This window comes from Chroicocephalus ridibundus, chromosome 3 (assembly GCF_963924245.1).
Source record: "Chroicocephalus ridibundus chromosome 3, bChrRid1.1, whole genome shotgun sequence".
Lineage (NCBI taxonomy): Eukaryota > Metazoa > Chordata > Aves > Charadriiformes > Laridae > Chroicocephalus > Chroicocephalus ridibundus.
The window spans coordinates 16056235-16078096 of NC_086286.1; the positions used below are offsets into that span (position 1 = coordinate 16056235).

Genomic DNA, 21862 nt, shown 5'->3' on the forward strand with positions numbered 1-21862 from the left:
AGATCGCTTGATGAAAGCGTGATGTATAGCATCACTTGATTCATTTGTATGGCCCTTTCACCTCAGTGAGGCCAGTTTGCAAGCTTCCAACAAGCTGGTGCTTGTGTCCTCTTGGCAGAGATTTTCCTCCAGAAGTGGCAGCTGAATTGCACAAGGGAAGGTGTCCAGTGCTCACTCTGGGCTGCAGCAAGCAGTACCAGACCTGGGCACCCAAAAGAAGCTGCTCTGTGCCTTCCCCAGCCTTTGGACCCAGAACACGTGAAGAAGAAATATACCTGAGGCAAAGGCAAGCAGGACAGGAGCAAGAGACGGGGAGGGAAGACGAAGGGAGAGAGAGAACAAGACCTGCTGAGGAGCTGGAACGTCTGTTTAGAAGAAAAGCCTGTAAGACAAAACTAGAAGGGAAGAATATATTGAGATAGAGGGAGCAAGGAACAAGGAAGCCCTGGGAATAAGTGAGAAGAGATAAAAGAGCTGATGGAAAGACAGAAATTCTGTTGTTCAAAACACCACCACTCTCTTTGTTTTCAAATTATTAAGGAAAGAAGTCAGTAAAATTATACAGGGTTTTCTTTCCTTCTGTAATAGAGTACTAGCAGCAAGCAGTGAGTGGAAAAAAAAAGCCAGATGTTCTTGAAAAAACAATTTAAAAATTGATAGTGGTCTGATTGTTGATAAACATCGAAGTTGATAATATTGCTCATTGTTTGAGAGGGGCTGTTTTGCTAGGCACCGTCAACTGCAACTGCCTTGACACCGGCAATCAAAACCCCCTATCTAAAACAGAAATAGTAAGAGCAGAGTCAATTCCCTTTCAAACAGTCCAGATACACGCCCCAGCCTTGACCTGGAGAAATTGCCTAAAGAAATGAAAGGAACTCAAGTTCCCAGACAACTGGCTTTAAAAATAAAGGAAATCAACTTGTGTCAGATGTTATCTAGACACCTCTAAGAAATGAGCCTCTGAATAGCTCATCTGGCATGAAATAATAACAAATTGCAATCATCATGGTTTTGATATGGATCTGAATTGTCAAAAGCATTAGCCCACGCTTCCCGCACCACGACCTCCTGAAAGCCAGGCGTTTAGAAAGGAAAGGAGCAGAGATGCAAAAAAACAGTTGCTAGATTTGAGAACACGGTCTCCATTCAAACTGATACAATATCCAGATGGATCACCTCACATTTTTATTTTCTGGTGTGGTAGCACACTTAGCTAGACACTTTTAGGATGTTTAACATCCTAAAAATAATCAGGTCACCCATTGCACTTAACATACTGATAGTAATCTTCTAACTAAAGTTATCTTAACGTCTCTGAGAAAGCACATTACATAGGGTAAGTTTTTCTACACTTTGTATTTTTCTTATTCTGAAGAAAGTCAGATTATTTGGCTTCTTTATTAAAAAGTATTTCAACATAAATATTTTGATAAAATCTTCCCCCTGGTGTAATTTTGTTCTCTTATAAAGGCATCATAATAACTGGCCACTGATCTAAATATGAGAGACAGCTGAGTTTGTCTCATTTACTCTACTGCTTGTCCTCTTTGTTAGATGAAGCGGAGTCATAAAAACTTCATTCCCTTGTAAAAGATTTAGAATTGTGCCGATCTTCTGCAGTGTAATCATCATGCGAAGTTCATCAAGGATGGCAGACCGTGCTGCTGGTTTAAGTCCCCGATTAGAATAGCTTTGTCTTGTCAAAAGGAACTTTATTATGTGTCTTTGTGGCCTCAATCCATCAGCATGAATGGCACGCCAAGTCAGGGATGATCAGAAAAAGCTCCAATTACATTCAGTAAACAAACTTCACTGCTGCTATTTCCAATAGAAAATCATATTTAGTCAGGCAACAAATATCATAAGGTTACGGACTGACGTTTATAAAGAACTGGCAACTGTACACGGTGACTCAGAGAACTCAATGTCCATAAAGAAAAACAGATGACCACATCTGTTACCCTTGCAAAAAAGACAGGGAAAAGGCAAGTACTTCCAAATGCGATGTGGAGGACTGTTCATTTCTGTATACAACATACCAAAATGCTACTGTGCAGGCCATGAACGCTCATGGCTTCACTGTATTGATCCATTTTAAGAATAAGCATTATTCAGCACAGTGTATGAAAAAGCCTTCTGCCACAGTGCACAAGTCAAGAAATACGCCGTGTAAAGCGGCGTATAAAGCAGATCTGACAACCCTGCCTGAAATCCGTGCCTTTGGTGTTGGTGTCAACCCAAAACCTTGTTTTTGCCAATCTAGCTGCTGACATTAATGGTTTGCCCCGTGAGACAGTATTTTGTTACAGGAATATAACTTCTAATGTAACAGATGTGGGCCATAAAAAACAAAGCAAACAAAGGTAGCTATTTGACAGAAAAATGACAGAAAACTGCTTTCAGGCATCAGCAATACTATTTAACAAATACGGTACAAAAATTTTAAATTAAAAGCTCTGCAAAGTGCTTCACACTGGTGTCAAACACCGCAGTCCTCACTGTATTCCTGCAGAAAGAAAGCCTGTTCAGTACTTTCCTCAATTGCCGAAAAGAACCCCAAGCTCCTCCTCCTCTGCCACTGCAACAAGCATCAGCATCTACATAGTTTCTTAGCCTTCAGTCCCTTCAATTTTCCAGTTGGGAATTTATTGAGAATTAACTTGCAAATTCCTGTTGAATAAATCTTTGATTTCTTTTCAATACGCAGAAGTAAATTGTAAGTTAGTGGTCAACTTTATCAGAGTTTTCTTTCTTCTTTCTTGAAGGGAAAACACCTGATTTACACCATCACTTGAGAATAAAGGGCACCATTTTTGGCAAGGCAGCATTACAGACAGTGCTCTTTAAAGTGAGGGTGCAAAGCTGCCCTACTGGACTTGAACCCTGTGGTTTGAGTCATGAAACAGAACTGAGATAATTTAAGAGCAACATCTGAGAACGTAGCTTAGAATGCAGAATCAACTGCATTACCACTACACTAACACTCTTAGCAGCTGGATGGGTCAAGGACATGATTTCTAAGTCTCGCAAGGTTATCAACACCTAGTTAATAATTTCTGTCTGAATTCAAAGGGAGGACTACTACACCTTGTAAATCTTCTATAGTACTTAATACAGCAGGGTAGATTTGCCTTGGATAAGAAGGACATTTTCAAGCATTAGCAAGGAAAGCCCCAAGGAAATTGCGCGCAATGACAAAACCATGCTCCGGGGTGGGACAGCCACAGAGCAGGTTGCACAGAACTCAGAAGGTTTTTAAGGTCAAAAATAAGTAGCAGATACAGAAAGCAATTATACCGCAGGCTAGTTATAAAACCTTGCCAGCAGCAGAATGACAGGGAGCTTAGCTTGAGGGGAGCAGAAAAATAACTAGAAACAAGGCTGGCAATATTAATGAGGCGTGTTGCCTAGTCTCTGAAAACAAATGTTGAAAGCATCTTGGCTGTGGGAAAGCACACTTGGATGCTATGTAGCAAAGGATCCTAACGAGACTGTTTGCAATTCTGTACAGCAGAAAGGACACCTAAACGAAGAAAAGAAAAGAAAGATAAAGAGTGTGTGCATGTGCTTGGGAAAAGGAGGCTGACTGGTGTGCATATGTGTGGCATGTTGTTTGCTTGCTTAGGTTTTAGGAAGCTGAAATTCATCCTGGCATGTCTACACTGATAGGAAGTGCAACATGGGCTAGTGTCAACATGGGGCTGTAAAGATTAGTTTGGGATGACTTTTAAAAATTGAATAGAAGCCTCAGGTAGAGAGCAAAACAAGAGATCTATAAAATAAGTGAAACAAGTTAAAAGGAATGATGGGGGCGGGGGGAGAAACCCCAGACTTTGGAAAGTGAGACTAGCATAACAACCAGAAGAGAGGAGCCTGCAAACAATTCTGAAGGACACAAAGTATAAAAGTTTAAGATGACAGATTTTTGTGACAGGATTTGGACAATATAAAAGGTGGATTAGGTTGCTCAGAGTGGTCTGAAGAAATTGTTTCAGCCATATAAGAAATAATTTATATTAAGGAATCTTTGGTTTCAAAAGACCAAATACACAAAGCATCAAATACACAAATACACACTTCTAAGGGTGCCCCAACTCTGTTACCGTAGTCAGTTTGGCATCATTTCTACAGAGTCAGATATGCCAGCCTCTGGGTTTTCATGCATAGAAGCAGATCCCAAGGAGGTCACCAACAGGTGCTGCAATTATTTGGGAAGCCACAAGAATCCTTGTGCCAGTGCACACTGGACATCCAGCTCATCACTTAGCCTTCCTCTGCTACAGTGTGTTCAGCATTGTGTTAAAAGCAGCAGGTAAGGATACTCCACTAGGTATCCCTAAAACTGAACACTTACCCTGAAAAATAAGTTTATTTTTCTTCTTGACGTGTTAAGTAATTTGCCAAATTTTGATATGTTTGACAAAAATTTGCCTCATTTGCTACTTTTATTTCAACTTAAAAAGGACTTTGGTTGGTTCAGGAGGTCCTACAATATTGTTGTGTAACAGTATGATATACCACAATAGTGAATGGCACTCAAAATTTAGTTTCTGGTAATACTAATATATCATTCTTTGTAATAAATAGTTCGCTTCCATATACATGTGTGTAAGAGGAAATAAACTGTTACAGTCCAATCTCAATTGATAATACAGTAAATCCTTCTGGAGCAGTTTGCAGCTACTGCTTTGTTGTACTTGAGTTACATGCAAAAATAAGGCACACTCTACGCAATGCTGCATAAAATTTACACAAAGGATCCACGTTTATCTCAAGAAATAATACAGTACTTCAGCAGCAGCAAAACCACTAAGGAGTTTAAAGCAGAAGTGTACAGACTTGTACCTACCTCTAGCGCTGAACTGACAACTTAATCTACATAATCTAGTGCTCAAGTGGAATGGGAAAGCAATCTTTCCAGACGTTTGTATGTCAGGTTCATACTGTTTCATAAAGCTTTGTAGGGCTCCATTTCACCTTATGCATTCTGAAGAGTTTTGATTTAAATCTCCTCATCCATTGAAAACAAACTAGCGATGAACTCCTCAAGGTGCCACAACCAATAGAGTTAAAGCTTTCTTCAGCTTTAGTCTTGAGACACTGAAAGAACCAAGGTTTTGTTAGGAGGAGATAAAAGACTTCTTTCCAAATACAAGTGTCTGCTATGAAAAGGACTGGTTCTTTACAGGTATCAAGGACAGTATCTTTTGAAAAAGGAAGGGGGAAAAGAGACAACATCATCTCTGTTGTTTTTCTCTTTTTCTTTCTTTGCGTTTAATTTGACAGACTGAAAGGGACTAAAAGTTGGCTAGTGGATAACAGCACAGGAAAAGTTTAAGTGCTAATTTTCTGTCTAGAACAACTGAAGTTTCTTCTCTAAAAGTACGGATTAGTGGTGCCTGCCCACCAAGGCAGGCGAGTTTAGTTTCTAATGAATCCATAAATCCAGATTATTTTCCTGGATTACCTGAATTTTTCAAATGTATAGTTTAGACTGAATGACTTAAACTCCCAATTTAGAATTCTCTGAGGGTAAAATGTGCTGTAAATGTTTTGAGACATATTTTGATGCCTAAAAGTGAGTTTAAGTGCCTATATGAAGTACCCCAAATACACACACTTTGGTCTTTGTTATTCTTAGTCCTAGTCCAGACATTTGCAAAACAAAGACTTGAATTTAGTAAAGTGTTTTTCAAGGAGAAGAAGAAAAAAAACCCATCCACCAAAAAAGCCAAGCAAATTCGTATTACCACTAACCTGAGAAAGATACGTTTAAGGTTAAAGGGTTCCAAGAAAGTAAATTCCTTCTACTAAGCCCCTGGTCTGTGAAACAGGCAAGTAAAGTTATTGGAAAGAAAGAAAAAACAAAACACTACAAAAGAACAAAAAAAGGAACACCACTAGTACAAGAAATAACCTTCAGAGACTTCAAGCCCCAAGGTCAAATGTGACAGATGCTAGTGATTCCTTCATTTATTTTTCCTGACATCTATCAATGCAATCAATCTTGAGTGAAGTTGTAGATGCCAGAAAGGGAATAGCCTATCGTGATTTGTAGTAACCTTCAAAAACAGGTGCTTTTTCTCTGTTGGAAGTGCTCTGTGCAGAAATACATATGTACCTACTAAAGTACTGGCTATACAGGGTAGTATTTTATGGCTTCCTTGCTCATGCATGCATGCTCAGATCTCAGGTTTTATTTAAGAGACACCTTCTATTAAACGTATTTGCAAAGAAGTCTTCAGATGAATCTCAAGTTTGATTAAGGCTCTAGACCAGTCTAGACATCCTACTCGCAGCTCAAAAATCACATGTGGCTTGCAAAGTCATTTTATGCAGTTTTTTAGGTATGCTTAAGTCAAAGGGTGTATAGTTCAGTACCAACATTTCCATGTAGTGATTCTCCAGTCCATATCCCCTAAGTGTGGGGTGACAGAACATATCATGCTGATCTGCCAGTGCCACAGCCTCAACCTCCCTTTGCCTCTAAAGCGTTGCAAGGATTTGTAGAAAGAGATAAAGTCCCACTAATATAACGCAATTAGAATCTAAAAAGACACAGACAGGTATTGAAGAGAAACTACCCTGCTCTTTTTTGTGGGGAAAAAGTAGCAACAGGACACAACAGGCAGTGTGCTCAGCTCATGCAGGAAATGCGGGAGAGATGTCAGAAGTTAACTCAATCCAGTAGTTTACATCTTATCTTTTGAATCTACATCTGAAGAAGGCTGGCGTCCTGGTATTCCTGCTGGATAGCTGATCTGAGTGCCTTCCCTGTCTCCCCTCTTCAGGGAGGCCTCAATTACCTTCTGTCATGTGAACACCATTAAGATCCACTTATTACATTATTATTTTGGGGGCAAGAACATGACTATAGAATTAGTGATGAGGGAGGTCTGCAATGAAAGACCAAATTGACGTTATACTGTCATTTGCTATGGGCTTATTTAAAAGTTGACATATAGTATATAATACTGCAAGTTACCATTAATAGTGCAGGTAGAGATGTAAAATAATAATGGCAATTAAAATGAGGAATGATATTTTTGTCCTTGCCCAACTCTAACTTCTCCGAAATACACAGATCAAAAGAAATAAAAATCATTCCTGTACTACAAACTCTGACCTTGTTGACAAGTTTTCCTTTGAGTTTTCCCTGCTTAACTAAGCACATTTACAATCTTACTAGCTTTATATTTATAAATTTAACAGATGGAAAAACAAATAGGAAGTGAAATGAAATCAGTGGCCACAGTGACAGCCTGAGAAGCACCCAGAAATCAACATTCAAATTGTGGAAATAACTCTGCTTTGCTAAATAGCCAATATGCTACGTAAATGTACTTGCTGCCTCCTCACCTTCAGTAACACAAAAAAGGAAGTCCATTAAATAACAACAAGAAAGGATCATATACAGCACCATGGGAGCAGAAAACCAGCAAAAGACAGTTCCCACATCTAGAGGTATTTGGGATAAATCAGAAAGTGCTGTGCTCCATGTCAGGAATTATAATAACTCTTTTGCCATTACAAAGGTTTGGTAACACTGCACTGATTCTCTCCCTATATCACTCGCAGGTGCTTGCAAAACACAACAGAATTGTAAGAGATGCCAGAAGAGAGTAACCATATCCAAAAATACATCCATAAAGTCAGATCATCTATAAACTCATCATGCAATAAATCTAATTCTAACAGAATACAGTAAATGTGTTGTCCCCATAGAAGAGTCCTACTGATTGCTTAGGAACTAAATTAGAGAAGGTCTAACCAAAGGTGTTCCAAAGCCCACAGATTAAATACAGAGTAAGATCTTTCTGCCCTTTAAAAAAAATAAAAAGGTATACAATTCTGTTGAATTGATAAACCAGGACATAATTGTCTTCTGAGTGGTACGCATTGTTGCAAATATTATGTAGAAATTTGGCAAAGTTTCTGTATAATACAAAATGAGTATTCCTTTGCTAGCCTCTGGTGTTTCGCCACACAGGAACCATTTGCAGTTATCACTTCTGGCATATTCTTCCTGGTGTCTGTTCCATCTGCCCTATCCTATTGCTATGTAAAGCATCTTAAATTAGCTCGCTTTCTTCCTACATGCAATAGATCAGCTGCAGTGAAATATGTCAAGTAAATAAAATAAATAAAAAATAAAATAAAACAACTACACATCTTCCACACAATCTCTGTAATGACTAATGCCTCGTTATGGAATTGGGACAATTCTATTCCACAGGCTTGGGCTATTTTTTTGTAGAGAACGAGACCAGAGAAGCAAACAGTACATCTCTAGTTCTGCCTTTAAGTCTTTATGCATGCTGATTATCTACCGAAATTACACCTGGTGTTTTGCACACAAAGAAACCATGGTTGAACCCTGGTAACAAATAAATTCTGGGTGCTATGCTGTCTCTACCTGACTAATAAAATTACATAGCTTTACATATGTTCTATTTAAAATCAGCTCCAAATGCTGTCAACCGAAACCTTTGCTTGTCTGGTTTCACCCTGAATGAAATAGTAATTCCTGACAGCATCTACTTCTTTCTCTTGTAAATGCAGGTGAACTGTGAAGACCTTGTAAGATATTAATGTATGTAACTCAGGTTATGCCATTTAAAAAAAAGAAAAAAGGGTAAAAAGATACCAACACTGTGCATAGTTCAAGATATGAGAAAATACACCCTGGAATTAATTTATTGCTTTACCACCCTTCAGGTACATGTGTTTCAATAAAACATACTCCTCCTGCTATGAACTTGATTTTAAGCAATGGCATGGACTCACTACTGCACATACAAGTCACTGGGAACTACGCACACTTTATACCTCTTGTTTGCAAAACAACATATAAAGCACGTAGAATCAAAGGAGTGTCACCTGTGAAACACTAAAGTGTTTTTATTTCTAGAACAGGCTCATCACTGAGGAATTCGATTACCTTGCGCCCAGAGCTAAAATCCTTATAAAATTTTAGAAATCATTTGGTTATAGCATGGTCAAAGAAGTCATTACAAAACAATACAATTCTTTGCAATTTCCAAGACAAAATAAAATATTAAACAGAACAGATTTCTACTGTAGGATTGCTAGTTCATTTAAGAACTTTATTGAATTATTCTTGACTTCCAATTACCTATTGTTGATTACTATTTAAAGAAAAGATGATTTTTACAAAAGTGAGATTTGCATGTTTTGTTATCAGAGCTGGGATAATAAAATATTATTGCTGCAAACAAAGAGCAGAGGAGCACTCATAAGTTCTGGAGTGAAGGTCCAGGGCAAATGATAACAAACTGCTACCCTGTCACCTGTGGCTGCAGTCTGTGGGTAGACACTTAACTATCCCTATGCGACATTTATGTGGGCACAATATCAGAGCCTTTCTGCATTGCTGAGCTGGAGGAAGAGCTACTACCTCTCACAGGGAAGAGACAAGACCAGAAGGGGAAAAAGGGACTAGCCAGTTGCTCCAACTGCAAAGTTTCATAGCACACAGAGTACCAACGAGTCAGCTATACAAAACCATAAAAGCCACAGGCATAACCTTACTACCCTATGTGCCACAGAAATGCTTTTGGTGAGCAAGCTACACTCCTTGCAAGTACATGGGATAGCCAAGCTGCAACTAAACCCCCCTCTTTTAAAAGCACAGAGCCTCTTTACTGTGGTGACAAACTCCATCTGCAACGCACAACTGAGCAGTCCATACTGTCTCCAGCAGATGGCAAAGGCAGGCATTTGTTATCGTAGTTCAGTGATCTTTCCTTTCCCTTCAAGGCTCCTACATTTGGCACTTGCCTGTGCTCCCGGTGAGCTCTGCCTGCCCACAGATCCAAGATAGAGCTCCTCCACGCAGCACAGCAAAGCATTTCACCCCCAGCAGTGTTCCTTGCGAGTGCCAAGGAGCAGTGGCACTGCCAATGCAGGAGGCACTTTGCACAAAGCATGTTTATTAGCTGTGACATAGAACACAGCATTTGCAAAGAGCTAAGGAAGAAGACAGCTGCTGCGGCTCCCCTAATTACCTTTCCCCAGACATCGACAGTAATTTACAATTTGGATTATGTTGCTGGAACTAAGTATGATCTAGATCCACACACAATCTCTCCTCCTCATTTTTATAGGCCGTGTGTTATACGAGAATTACAACTATTCAAACTGTTTCTATGAGTTAGGTTATCTCCTGTAAGGTTTTTTATTGCGCGTTCTCCTTTTGCTACTGGAAAATACAGAATTTGCTGTAGACAGTAATCAGATAATCACACCTTGTTACAAGCACAAGCCAGCAGGATTTGCCATTAGAAACTCTCTAATCTATCACATCAAAACAAAGAACATTTGAGATGCTTAGTAAAAACTATGCTTCTTAACACACGTTTCACAGCAGAAGTAAAAAATAAAAATTAAAACATGCAGTATATAGAACAGGTAGAACATTAGCCTTACATATATCCAAATTCAATCCTAAATTACTCCACTACTACAGCATTTTGAAATGTTGTGTTGACCTCCTTCTGTTTTGCTGCTAACTAATATTTAAAAGAATGCACAGGAAGTCTGACAAATTAAGACGTCGTCAACAATTAAGATTAATTGCAAAAAGAGGATAAAACATTTCAAACAGTTGCACCCTTGAAAGATCAAAAGCTTTCCTCCTCTGGCAGCAGCTCTGAACTTTATTGACAAGAAATGGCATTTAAAAGAGCACAAATGCAAGACAAAACTTAAAATGTACACAGGCACATGAAACTGCAAAGACTCAGTAGATATTCTAAGCCCAATAGTATACTTGGGTAAAGAAGCAGTAAAAAGAAACCAGACCGAGAGAATTAGACAGAAAAGCATTAAGCTTAGGATGAGTACGCACACTATGTCTGTACTTGCAAGCACTGAGAATAAAGATGATGTGGACTTGAGATTCACTGCTATGTGGATCCAGCAGTTTGGTGATGCTTTGTATGTTAAAATAACCACCAGTCTCCAGCTTCCACAATAATTTAGACCCAGGCAAGACAAACATCTACCCAGTGTGGTGTCCTGCTCCCCTTAGCAGACGTGCAGCATGTATTTTGTGGCTGTACTGCTACACAATCCTGTGATTCTTCTCAACTTCAGCTGCGAGTCAAATGAGAGGATGAGACTTACCCATGTTTCTCTGGACTCTTTGCTGATAAGATTTCACCGCTGCTTTCATCAATGGGAAGGACACGAGCAACATATTCTCCACTCTGCTGGTAAAACTTATAAACAGCCACTTGAACTATGCATTGGTCACTGCTGCTCCTCAGCCAAGGGCTTAGGATGATGGGGCTTGGCCTCTCTGATGCATTGAGAAACAGAAACGAACCTAGAACAGATGAGGCAACAAGAAAGCTTTAAGAACAAAAAAAAAAAACCAATAAGCCTCACAGAGTGAAGATGAACACTTGTAATTTTTATGCCACAGCTCACTCTGCAGCCCTTCCGTACCTCCCAGTCAAAGATTATCTTTGTCAACTAGTTTGAAAAGTTTGCTCATTTCATATTAAACCCATTAAGATCTTCCCAGGTAGGCAACATTTCAACTCACCTTTAGATGGTCCAAAACAAAAATTACATTTAGATTTAACTCCCAGAAGAAAAGTCATACGTGGAAAAAGCCATAAATATTAAGGGCAGGGAAAAATAACAAACAGTAACAATAAAACTCAATCAACCAAGAGACTTCCAAAGTTAAACCCAGGCAGGTGATTAAGGAGTTTTAGTTCAGATTCTTGCCTTCATATAACTATTTTTCCTGGACTTCAACCCCATCTCTGTAACCTCTCAGGTGTAGTCCAGACCCAAACATTATGGCCTTGCTTCAATGGGATCCTGACTTGACAGCTCTTTTTTTTTATATATATATATTTTTAAGTTTTTTACATAATACTTTATATCTATTTCTCTGACCTAAATAAAGAACACAAATTCAATAGCTTTACTTTTGCTCTTCTATAAACAGAAGAGTGCAGCATTTTAAGTCATTAGAGTCAGGATAAAGGCCTGACATAATTTTATTTCTTCAGCAATTCATTCTAATGTATTAATTTCAAATGTGGCTAATCCATATTAAATATTTCATTATTATCCAGTACATTGACTTCCTTGGCCTAATTCTATTTCAATACAATCTGAGGCTTATCCAGTGGGACGGAGTTAATGTATTTTCATCACACTGTTGCTCATTTCAGGTAAGTCAAATGACTCTGTTTTGGCAGCTGACCAGTTTACCAATTTGTCCACAGAGCAAGCACACTGGGGTGTGTAGTTGGTAAATGAAAGGTCCAGTTAGGTAAATGAACGGGACCAATCCCCGAAGCAAGAAAAAATGTGATATTCCAAAGATTCTAGCAAGACTGATCAGATAATCAAGACAATGAGATTTCATCTCCTGGAGAGTCCACTAATAAAGCCTGTCCGTTAAAACGTGCAGATCTGATGAACAGTTTAATTTCATAGAGAGAAACTAAGGCTCAACAGGGCTGTAATTTAAACCTCTTTTTAAGTGAGCATGAATTTTAGCAGGAGCAGCAGCTTGTTTTTGAAAATACCAAGGTTGAATATTCAGAGGAATGATTTTCCACATCACTGAGCATGGCTCAGCTGAGATCCAGGGTGCCCAAAATCCTGTGGAGGGGCCACAAATGGTCCCTGCTTGCTTTCACCTTGGTGTCTAAGCTGTGGACCACAAGGTGCAAACCAGCCATCCTGAGCTCCTGTGGTAGTTCACCTCATCCTAAAATGGATCTGGTGAATTGTCCTTTGGTAGTTCCCGTTTCTCTCCACTGAACTGAGGGTCAAGAGCTCAGATTTGAATATCTCATGGTCAGATGCAGGTTTAGAACAAGGGAATTGCACTCGTGCTCACAGATGTCCCCTTTGAAAAAGTCTGATTTGTCAATTCATCTAGGTCACACACAGGGTAATAATGGAAGGGCTAAAAATGAAACCTGGATGCCTGTCAACCACCACATTTCCCTCCCATACAGACATTTATCATAAGCAGCATTTTTGACACCCTTGTCAAAAACAGTGTTCTTGACATTGGGATCACATTAATGACATATCTAAAACTAGAAAACATTAGTACTGAAAGAAACATGCACAAATACATAAGGTACAGCCTGCTCAGATGTCAAGATTTGTAAACGGAGAGGAGTGAAATGTAGCAGCATTTATTTGTTTTTTAATAACAAAACTCCTTCATGTGAAATAAGAGCCTTTAATCCAGTTACTAACGGGAGGGTTTGATGAGTTTAAACAAACGCTATTATTGTCACAGTTATATATATGCAGTATTTTTGCTAGTCAGTAAAATAAAAACAAAAACCCAGCCACATGTACCATCCTTCCCTGTCTCTCCCTTTTGTTGCAAACAAAAGAGAATTAGAGCACTAAATCTTGTGGCTTTAATTGTACCATCCCCATAAGAATACTGAAATCTGTGACATGACAGGGAGTAAAGAGACTGCTGCTGGTGGCAGAAAGACACTAAGCGCTGCAATAATTGCTGATGGTAACTTGCCAGGTGCAAGAGCCATTCGCTCATCTTACTGCCTTGCATCAGGGAGTCAGTTTTAAAATAACAAATAAAAGGTAGCTCTCATTCCTTCTTTTCTTGCAGTGGTTCTAAATAAAGAGAGCTTCCAGGGATAGTCCCTCTTATGCTCTGACTTGGGGCCAGGTTTGAAACGTCAGGGAAGTCTAGCAGCAAACAAGGCTAGCTGCTACAGCAAATTTGTGAGGTAGTCACTAACCTCCTTTGTTCTGGCTTTTGTATTTCTACTCTCTATTTACAGGGCTCACACTTTGCGATTGTGGTTTATTACGCATCACATGGGCAGTTCTATCTACTAAATTATACTCCTAAAAGGAATACAATTTTGCCACGATGGGGTCTACCCTGCCACACTCTCCCAGGAAGGCAGGAGAACAGCCCCACACTACGCTGCTGTGAAGCAGTGCCTAGAAAATCGCTCCAAAGGACGCAGCTATTGCACTGTGATGCCTCACCACCAGTACACAGTCTTGTCAGAAATGTCCTCTTAGTACATACTTTTGGGGAGATCACCTACGTGGGAAAATACTAGAGCTATGACAGATTATCTTTTTTTTTATTTTTTTTATTTATTTTTTTTTTATTTTAAAAAAGAAGAGAATAAGCATAACTTTGTTCTTGCTTTTAAAAGCCCAGCCATCTCATGGGTGACTTCCCTGTCTGCTGCAGTGTTCGCTTTTTGGTCTTACTGCTTGTCTAGTCCATAAGTGCTATGGAAAGAACTATCAGAGCTGCATTTGACTCCGGTGTTACTGGAACTGTTTCCAAAGTTGAACTGCAGGGTACTTGCTATGAAACCACACAGAGAGCGCAGAGGCTTTGTTACACAGCAGAATCCAAAGATCCCTGTCCACATACTATGAGTTACATCTGCTTATTGCAGAGCAGACTGGTAAGTTCCTAGAGTAGCTGGGCCTAACACCTACAATGTACATTAACATCGCACATACTCTTTTCCACATAAGCAACAGACTCAAAACACCAATTAAGACAAACCCAATTTCATGAATTTGCTGTCTCCAAAGCATACACAACATGTCTGTTAGTTGACTGCATACATACACGCACATACACAATGACAACCCACCAACAGAGGCCCAAATCCCTCTTTCATTGAAGTTGACAGGAATTATGCTACTGAAATCAATGGTGTCAAACCCCGCAAAGGAATAACTAACGTGTCTGAAGTGTGAAATGATACATTTTGAACACAAATCCTCATACTCCTCTCTTCCCCTCAAAGGCACAATCTCTCAGTCACTGCTTGCCACTGTTTCACGCGATGGCCTCCCACGGGACCAATATGAGCACCATTTCCAGGATCAGACCTGGATCAGACTTAGAAAGAGTGAAAAGATCAGATGGAGGTCGATTCCTCATCCATGCTGAGGGATAGAAGAATATTCTGATTCATATCAATGGACGTGCTGGGCAAAATTAGAAGCTATGTGTTCTCTTGTATTTCCCTCCGGTGGGAGGGAATCCATGTGTCACACTCTATTTGAGATCACTATGTAGACCCATAAGACTCTAAGGTTCCAGATATAATTTCCTTGCACTTATTTTTTCCTATTAGCTTGCAACTCTAATAAGGCTCTTGGGATCTTCCCTGGTGAATAACTAGAAAAAGCACTGTAGCTTCAAACAAACTTCTGCTGCTATTTAGATATCAAGGGATATAAGCTGAGATGAAAGGCCCCTTCATGGTACATGCTGCCAGTGTCACGTTCTACCGCTCAGGACTCTGAAGGGTCTATTCGCTTTTCAGAAAGATTTTCACCAATAAGTCATTTCAGGAGTCTTCCGCAACAGGGCTTAAATTGGACTCTGGCGGCACAACGCAATGCTGATATTAAAGAGATGCAGTTAAAATAATCACATTGTAACTAGATATACAGCCACAGACTGCGGCACTTAGCACTTCCTGGGTCCTGAGCTCATTCATCATCATCACACAGAACCATGTGGTTGCAGTGCGAACAGCATTCAGGCTTCTACACCAAATACACTTGTGTTTGCATTTTGTGACTGAAACCCTACAAGCTGATATTGCTCTGTGGCATTTCAGAAAGTGCTATTCTAAATTGCAAATACTTTATTTTCCTCATTCCCCCTAAACTCTGAGAGAAACCTATCAATAGTACTCAGCTTCTAATAATATTTTTCCCTACATTTTTAATACCTGCAGTCATAACGCAAGGGTTTTCCTGATCCTCATGTGTTGTGTCTGATAACATCTCTGGCAACTTGCTGTCACTTCAGACAAACACACATGAAAAGGTACTTATGCTTGAGCACAGGGAATTACTGCAGTTGACATAAAATGAATATTACAAGACAAATTAATATATCCTGCATGAAAAAAATGCTGTTGATCCTTTGGAAGCTTGTTTACAACATTTTAACATTCATGTCACAAAAAGGGAAGGATGGCTTATCAGTTTAGTAGCAAGATGTTTTTGAGATGATGAAGACAGCTTCAAGTAGCTCCGTTCAGAACTAATGAGGTAACAGAGATATTTGTAAAGAAGAAAACTGATGCTAATCTACTATGCATGTACAGATACCCTATGAATAAAGCACCAGTCAAAAGAAGCTTTCAAATAAAGGGGTAAGACTCAAAACCACACCAGCAATGAAGACCATTCCTGCAATCTTTGGCCTAACATGCTTGTCTGATACTGGTGCATAAAACATGAAACTCATGCCAGTGAGAACCCTAAGGAAACCCTGAGATGTTCATAAGTCAGAGCCATCGCTTGGCCCTAGGAACTGGGCAAACTTAGCATCCTATTACTAGCCCCTTTAAAAGCTGGTCATCTGAAAACTACCCAATAGCTTTGAATGTACTCTGCTAACTGCTCATCTCTAAATCCTTCCTAGTCAATCTCACGGTAGACGCAGTAAAAAGCCAGGTCAGGTTCTTCTGCTAAACAACCTCATGATACTCAGCGAGGTCAGTGCACCCTATTGCATCCTTTGACCTTTCTGAGGTAGCAGTCTAGGAAAGACAGCTGCAGCCCAAAAGGACAGCAGCCTGAGAATTTACAGTGGAAAATAAGGAGAGTGTTCACTGCAGAAAATGACAACCAGCTCTTCTGGGACAAATACATGGAGGCAACTCCTCAGCTTGCACCTGAGGGTCTAGGATTTCAAGCATGAGATGTTCTTGTATACCTGATATCACACAATTGAGTAAGATCCTAAAGACATGACATCAAACAGGGCAATGGGACATAAAAAACGGTTACAAAAGTGGCATGCATTAGAATTCATGAAAAGGGAGGTTCATATTATTTGAAAATAATATTTAGCAACATACCCAAGCCAATAATACACACAGAGCAGACATCCAGATACCTGATACAAATTAAAGTGTCCCCATGCCAATTCAAGCAGATTTCTTCCCTAATAACCAAAAACCATAGTTTTGTTATTTTAACTTACTGTCTCGAAAAGCAAGGCTCAAAACACAGCTAAACTGAATTAATCTGATCACAGTTATAAAGCAGCAATTCAACAATCCTTTGCAAAACTGATAGATTCTTATTCTGAACATAAACTCCATCTTCCTACTAAAGGGATTTTATTACCTTTCATGTACAAGCTCAATACTCTACCAGATTAAATTAGAGCTGTAAAAACTATTAACAGTCAACGTCTGTTGGGGACTGTACAGTAGAAAAAAAAATTTAAATCAAGTTTTATGGTCTTTGGAGATGCTGACTGGAAAGAATGTTTCCACTAGTATCACAAAACATCCCACAGATGGATGGATTCTTCATTTTACACCCAACTTCCAAATTAACTATTCAAGCAAAACTCTCATAGCAGGAGCTCAGTAGTTGGCAAAAGCCATGGAAGAACCAGGCACTACCTGAGTGACAACATTAAGAAAAGATACCATTATACTTTTTCTAGGCTTATTTATATGGATTTCCTAATTGCCTCATCAAGGCTCTGAAATGTGCTGAACACTAAGAATGTGAATAGTCTCCAGTGCTGAGTGCAATGTGACTGCATAAGCACCAGAAGATTTGCAACATGCTATACTTGCATCTAACTTAAAATTCATGAAGGTAACAGCCTTTGAATTATTACAAAATTTGGAGCTGAACAATTCTTAACAATCTAATTATGGTAATTGGATGATATCTTACCTCTTTTGAAGTCCATCAGAGTTCTTGCTATTAGCTTAAATAGAACCAGGATTTCACTTCTAATACCTAGCAGGTATGTGAGCACGTTTCTCTAGATGATGCAAGAGCAATTCAGAAACGCTAATGAATTCATACTAACTCTTGTGGGGACGTAATACATTACAGAAATGGACAAGTTAAGGCAGACATTAAACAACTGCAAACAGCATGTGGCCAAGATTGGTATCAGAGCAGAGATCTGCAAGTCAAGGGTCTCTAAAATTACCTCCTTTTCAAGTATTTTTCATTTCCTAAATACAAAGAGGAAGGCAAATAATCCATCAAATCAAAAGAAAGTAAAATTTTGTCCTCTCACTAAGGCATCAGGCAAATTTGATTTGCCCCATATGATTTCTCTTAAATTCAAATATTTCACTCATATAAAATCTTCTCCCTCAACCAACCAGTATTCACTGTGGTCCTTGGGAAGTGCAACAGTGCTATAGAAAGAAACATAATTTAAAGTTATGAAGGACAGGAGTCCTCCCTTTTTCCTTATTAATTTACCTGTTCTCTTAGAGGCAACCCTGAAGCCTTACACACACAGAGACCACTCTCCTAGCAGTGACCTTCAAACAACTCTTTTACAGGTTTCCCCTGTTGCTTCCCTAAACTTAGGCATAGTGTCCACAGGAACACTATTCTAAAACTTTATTACTATTTATCAGTTATCCAATATTCCCTAGCATATCCATCTGGAAAGCTGAATCCCATCACACTACTTACTTTAGATAGACAACAATAAAAGATGTTTTTCCTCACAAAGCATTTTACATCCAGTTTTTCAAAAGAAAAAAGTCAGAAGGAAGAAGAAGAAAACAATTAAAAGCTCCAGGTACCGCCTTCCATAACGGGAGCTAGAGCCAGATGCTCTTACAGCCCAATTCCTAAATGACTCAGCAGTGTTTGCTCCCAGCTGAAAAGCACTGAATTGAAAAAAAGTAGTTAGTTAATTAAAAACTTAAAATTCAATTCTGAAATTAAAATCTTTCATAGACAATGACAAAAGAGTGTTTAAATAATTCAGCCTTGCACAGCTGATTAACCAATACGCATCTTTTCTTTTGCTGCTGACAGAGGCAAACGGCAAGTTACTTTTGAGATCTCTGTTCTGAGACTAGAGAATACAAGAATTTTCTGTTATCACGAGCAAGACAGACAGACCGACCTAAAGGGAAAGCTAAGAGGAAGCTGGTTCTGTCAATACAAACAGAGAGGCAGAACGTCTGTTCAGTACTTCACAGTGTGCGGACTAGTTAAGGGGAAGTGTGAAAGGAAGCCCAATGCTGTGCCTCTAGTTACCACTTTGCTCTCAAGTGTGCTTACTTGATTACACTCGGGAGGCTAAAAGCTTAAAAATTAAGAAGTCTGACAATACTCTGATGCACAAGTACCTGAACAGAAACATGCCTGGAACAGAACGGGTGTTGCAACAACTCACAGTTGAGTAACGTCAGAGATCACATTAAACAAGTAGCAAGTACTATGAGTTATTCCCCCAAAGAACTAGAAAAGCCACAAGAGAAGGCGCATAATTAAATCTATTTGGTGTAGTCCTCCTCCTTGTTCATTCTGTGCCAGGATTAAACTCATCGCATAGAGGCTGCCATTATGTCAGCTTTAAGTGCTCAACAGTCATAACTCAGACCATTGGAGAATCATGAAACTGGTTCTCAGATAACGTAAATAAGATAAATCTTGAGGAGATGGTGTATTTTAGTGTCTCATACATTTTAATCTGTCCTTGTCAGCCTTTCCTCTACATACATACATGTACATCCATGCACACGGTACCAGGAGACAATTAGTTGGCCAACTCTCCCCAAAAGTATTGGGAAAGGCGATGATCCTGTCCAGAGTTTGTTGAATGCCTGATAGCATAAAGCTTCTGTTGCCAAATCCCTGCCTATCCTGAGGCTCAGCCATCCTTCCTCCATCTCTAGTGTCCACACCCTTCCATCCCAAATCTGCCTTTCAGTAACTCAGTTATCAGTTCTGCACTATCAAATCTGCATGCCAGTTTTGTCTGGGAAACCCCTATCCACTCATCTTTTAGCTCCAGAGCTTACTCATATTTTCTGTGCTTTCCTAAGTCATCATTGCAGGGATGAAAAGGGAGAAGAGTGGCTTGGCACACCAATTATAGGATGGAAAGAAATGCAGATGGCAGAAACCTTCTGAGGACCACTCTGCTCTCCTGTGAAAATTGCAATGGCTGCTGGTTTTCCTTCTGCGAATTCAAAAAACCCACTTGACATTCATGTATAGGAAAAAAGCAAGCTTCACCCACACACCACTTGTCAAGGAGCAGACAAGTGAGAGGACAACGACCCTTTCCCCTAGGTCTGGCAATGGGTTAGAGCTTCTCTCAACATTGACAGACATGCTGATAAATGACGTGGTAATCAATGAAAGAGAATAGGAGTCCAGGAGCTTACATGCGATGAATTTTCCCTGGGCCTTCAGATCACTTACAAAAAGCGTTCTCCAACAACACAGTTAAACTTCCCATTTAGATAGCATTTTATAAATTCAAAATATTGCACAAACATTAACTGATTAAATCTCAGGACTCTAAAAATCCATTTTTCAAATTGGAAAAGATAGCACAAAAGTGAGGGGCTTGCCTCCTTAATGCAGTAAAATCAGGCATCACATAGAATTAGTAGTTTGAACTGCTCAAGTGCCAACAATATTATTTACAACAGCAATGTTAATTTGAAAGAGCTGGTTTCATCTGTTTCTTGCAGTTAGCTCTTTAATTAAAATTCTACCTAACCTGCCTTGTTAATGAAATAAAACAGATTCTCCTTCCTATTCTAAAGATAGTGGCATAGGTGAAGGAAGGAGGATGATTCAGATGAAGGTTACATGCCCTGGTGAGATCAGATCTCAATAGACTGGACTCCAGCTATCTTGTCTCGGTTCTGGCCTCTGGCCTTCCAGCACAAGGAAGGAGAAGATCCACCCAGTGCTGTCACTGTTTTACAACAAGATCACTGAACCACATGAACTGGAAGGCCCCTGTGCAGGTCTCGGTCCAACAACCTGCTCTGAACAAGACCATCACCAACATTACATGAGAGCAGCTGTGGCTTTGCTCAGCCAAGTCTCAAAAGACTCTGGGCATGGAGATTTGACAGCCTCTCTGTGTAACCTGTTCCAGCTCCCCGCTTCCTGGTGAAAGTCTTTCCTGAAGTCCAATCTGGGCCTCACAAACAGAAAACTGTCACCACTGCCTCTTTTATTATCTGTTACTGCTGAGAAAAATTTGGGTCTGCTGTCTTTGTATCTCTCCATTGGGTGGTTGTAGGCTACTACTAGCTCATGTCTCAGATACCCCTTTCCAGCCTAAGTAAGCTCAGCTCCACCCACCTCTCCACAGGGGGACGTGCTACCAGTCCCCTGAACACACAGGCAGCCTCCACTAGGCCCTGACAGTTACTCCACATCCCCCTTGACCTGATGCTGCACTGTCAGGACCTGTCCCAACAGCAGAGCTTCTCACTTCAAGTGGCTCCACAAGGCTCCTGTTAGCCCAATCCTCAAGTTTACCAAGGTCCCTCTGGACCAAAGCTCTGCCATTCAGTGCATCATCCAAGTGCCCTGTCCTCCCCATTGAGGATCATCTAGAAATTTGACCAGTGTCTCATCATGCAGGTCACAGATGAGGATACTGAGCACTACCAGCCCCAATACTGGCTTCTGTGGGCAGCTCTGCTTTATGCTGGCTGCCACTAGACATGAAGTCACCATGTATTATTAGCCTCTGAGCCAAACAACCCAGACACTTTTCAACTTTCCCAACAGGCTGTTCACCCTCCCAGACCTCCTCAGCTCGCATATGAGAGTGCTGGGGATGATGGTGCCTAAAGCTTTATTGAAGTCAAGGCGAAGAGCATCCACGGTTCTCCATTGCTCACACGGCCAGTCATTTGACACAGAAGACCATCAAGGCCAGTGACCTATGATTTATCCTTGGCCAATCCATGCTGACTATTCCAAACTATTTTATTGTCCTCTACCTGTTTGGGAATGGAGTCCAAGAGGACATGCTCCATGATCTTTGTAAGGACTG

The 21862-nt window shown here is 40.0% G+C and overlaps 1 protein-coding gene across 1 annotated transcript in view; it reads right to left on the bottom strand.

Annotated features, from left to right (window-relative positions):
• The window catches only part of ALK (ALK receptor tyrosine kinase), a 328277-nt gene that overhangs the window by 166244 nt on the left and 140171 nt on the right, over positions 1–21862 (bottom strand). The window contains exon 4 of the mRNA XM_063328138.1: positions 11152–11353. Coding sequence (XP_063184208.1) covers positions 11152–11353 — 202 coding nt within the window. The remainder of the gene's footprint in view (positions 1–11151; positions 11354–21862) is intronic.